At 38.0% G+C, this 2,307-nt stretch overlaps 1 protein-coding gene across 1 annotated transcript; it reads left to right on the top strand.

The window, feature by feature from the left end:
* Nucleotides 1-209: 209 nt before the first annotated feature.
* LOC149640900 (BEN domain-containing protein 5-like) lies at nt 210-1,134 on the top strand. The gene is made up of 4 exons (XM_089850536.1): nt 210-219; nt 376-440; nt 658-880; nt 950-1,134. The coding sequence occupies exons 1-4, from the start codon at nt 210-212 to the stop codon at nt 1,081-1,083; spliced, it is 432 nt and encodes a 143-aa protein (XP_089706662.1). The 3' UTR covers nt 1,084-1,134.
* The last annotated feature ends 1,173 nt before the right edge of the window (nt 1,135-2,307 follow it).

The following is a 2,307-nucleotide window of genomic DNA, read 5'->3' on the forward strand; positions in this document are numbered from 1 at the left end:
GAGTGTTTAATTATATGCTTTACGGCGCTCAACTAATTATGAAATCCTCTTTTTAATGAACTATAGTTAATTGGGTCCTCAGATGTCAATCACTCCTTACCGGTCCCCAAGTGTCAATCGTGTGCCCGTAAGTGTGTGTGTGGGTGTGTGTGTGCTTTTTTTTGGGAGGCTTTTGTGTCATTCTCAGTTTCTCACAAATTCATATTGAAATGTCAGAATGTACAAAGTGTTATAAGGTGTAAATGAATTGAACTCTTTTGCACAATCCTAAGTGTTCCAAATAAATCTAACGGGGAGTTTCATTATGATATATTAATTTTTCTTGTTGCATGATATTAGCATTTTATTTTCATTTAATATTTTGATTTCTTTCAGCTTCTGCTCCGGATATTTCGGACAAATTTAAGGGGAAAGCCTTTCTAGATGAAGTAGATGAAATGGTAAGAAAGCTCTTATTAATTATCTATCTTTTCAATCAGAAATATGGATAATGAGCTTAGCAAATATGTAATTGAATCTAGTGAAGGTAGATGAATTTTCTCTCTGTAAGCGAAAATAAGAATGAATTTAAGCTAATAAATGTTAATAATTAATTGGTAAAAGTTGCAGTCTAGTTATTCAACCGACATAACAATAGTTAATGAGTTATGTTTTCAGGTTTATCTAGGAAACAATGTGACGATTTGCAAAGAAAAATGGGAGCAGTGCCTTATGGCCCAAAATGAATCAATTTTTTCCAAGAACTTGGCTGTTGCTTTGTGGGGGAGTGGAACTCTAATTAATAGAAGCTTGACAGGAACATCGTCAAATAGGTTCAAAAAAACTAAGGCGTTAGAAGCGAGGCCACCTCTTACTCCACAAAAGGTTTCGGCTATTAAGAGTAAGTTAAATAAAATGAAACCTTAAAAAGTTTCTATCAATCATACAATAGTAACTGTTATTATTGCAGGTAGTGTTCGCTACTACACCAAGAAAAAGGGGAAAGATCAGTCTGCCCTGGAGATGGCGGCTAAGGCAGTGAACCACGCCCTGACCCAAAAAATTTCCGATTTGCGAAAAATAATTATTGCCGCGCCAAATTGAAAAAACCAAAAAAAAAAATTCCTTTTTAAAATAAAATATTTCAAATGTAAAGGTTTTATTAGTATTGTGGAGCCTGTGGTAATTAGTTTGTTCGCCATATTATTAATTAATTTCATATGTTCTGTGTGAGCCTATGGGTCGGTAATTGGTCAGTCTTATGGGTCGGTAATTGGTCAGTCCTTTGGGTCGGTAATTGGTCAGTCCTTTGGGTCGGTAATTGGTCAGTCTTATGGGTCGGTAATTGGTCAGTCCTTTGGGTCGGTAATTGGTCAGTCCTTTGGGTCGGTAATTGGTCAGTCTTATGGGTCGGTAATTGGTCAGTCTTATGGGTCGGTAATTGGTCAGTCTTATGGGTTGGTAATTGGTCAGTCTTATGGGTCGGTAATTGGTCAGTCTTATGGGTCGGTAATTGGTCAGTCTTATGGGTCGGTAATTGGTCAGTCTTATGGGTCGGTAACTGGTCAGACTTATGGGTCAGTAACTGGTCAGTCTTATGGGTCGGTAATTGGTCATTCTAATGGGTCGGTAATTGGTCATTCTAATGGGTCGGTAATTGGTCAATCTTATCAGAAATGTGACGAAAACACTTTTGGTTTCCTATTGGTTCCCAATTGGTTTCTGAACTGCATTTTCCCAATTGGTTTCCAATCGTTTCTTCCACTAGGGAAGGTTTCTTGCAATCAACGTTCATTGATGGTGGAATACATGGAGTCCCACCCGGAATTAGTCTCTGGTAGATTTACCGCAGAATTTACTAGAGTAGCTCAAGACAGATTGTGGGAGCAATTAGTAGATGTCCTTAATGCCGACGGTTTAGGTCCTACGAAAGATCTTAAGAAGTGGAAAAAGGTTTGAAAACCATTGCTTCACATACGGTTGCCATTTCAAATGTGTTGTTTATATTATTTAAGTCGTGGGCTGATTGGAAATCAGAAACAAAGGGAAAGGCTGCAGCTATAAAAAAGGCCCAGAGTGGCACTGGAGGTGGCTCAAAATCCCCGCTCGAGCTCACAGATTTAGAAAAACGTTTGTTAGCTGTTATAGGTGCACTATGTGTAGAAGGTAACGTAGCAGTGCCTGAAATAGGCTTTCAACAAGAAAACGTAAGCTCCAAAACGGTTATTAATTAGAACAACACACCCTCTGACTAATATCTGTTAATCAAAAAGGTATGTGTTGTGTATTTTGCTAACATGTTTTTTGGTCACAGCAAACGGAAATAGT

This window comes from Phalangium opilio, unplaced genomic scaffold (genome assembly GCF_054372755.1).
Source record: "Phalangium opilio isolate 3A_F unplaced genomic scaffold, DU_Popi_V2 ptg000092l_1, whole genome shotgun sequence".
NCBI lineage: Eukaryota > Metazoa > Arthropoda > Arachnida > Opiliones > Phalangiidae > Phalangium > Phalangium opilio.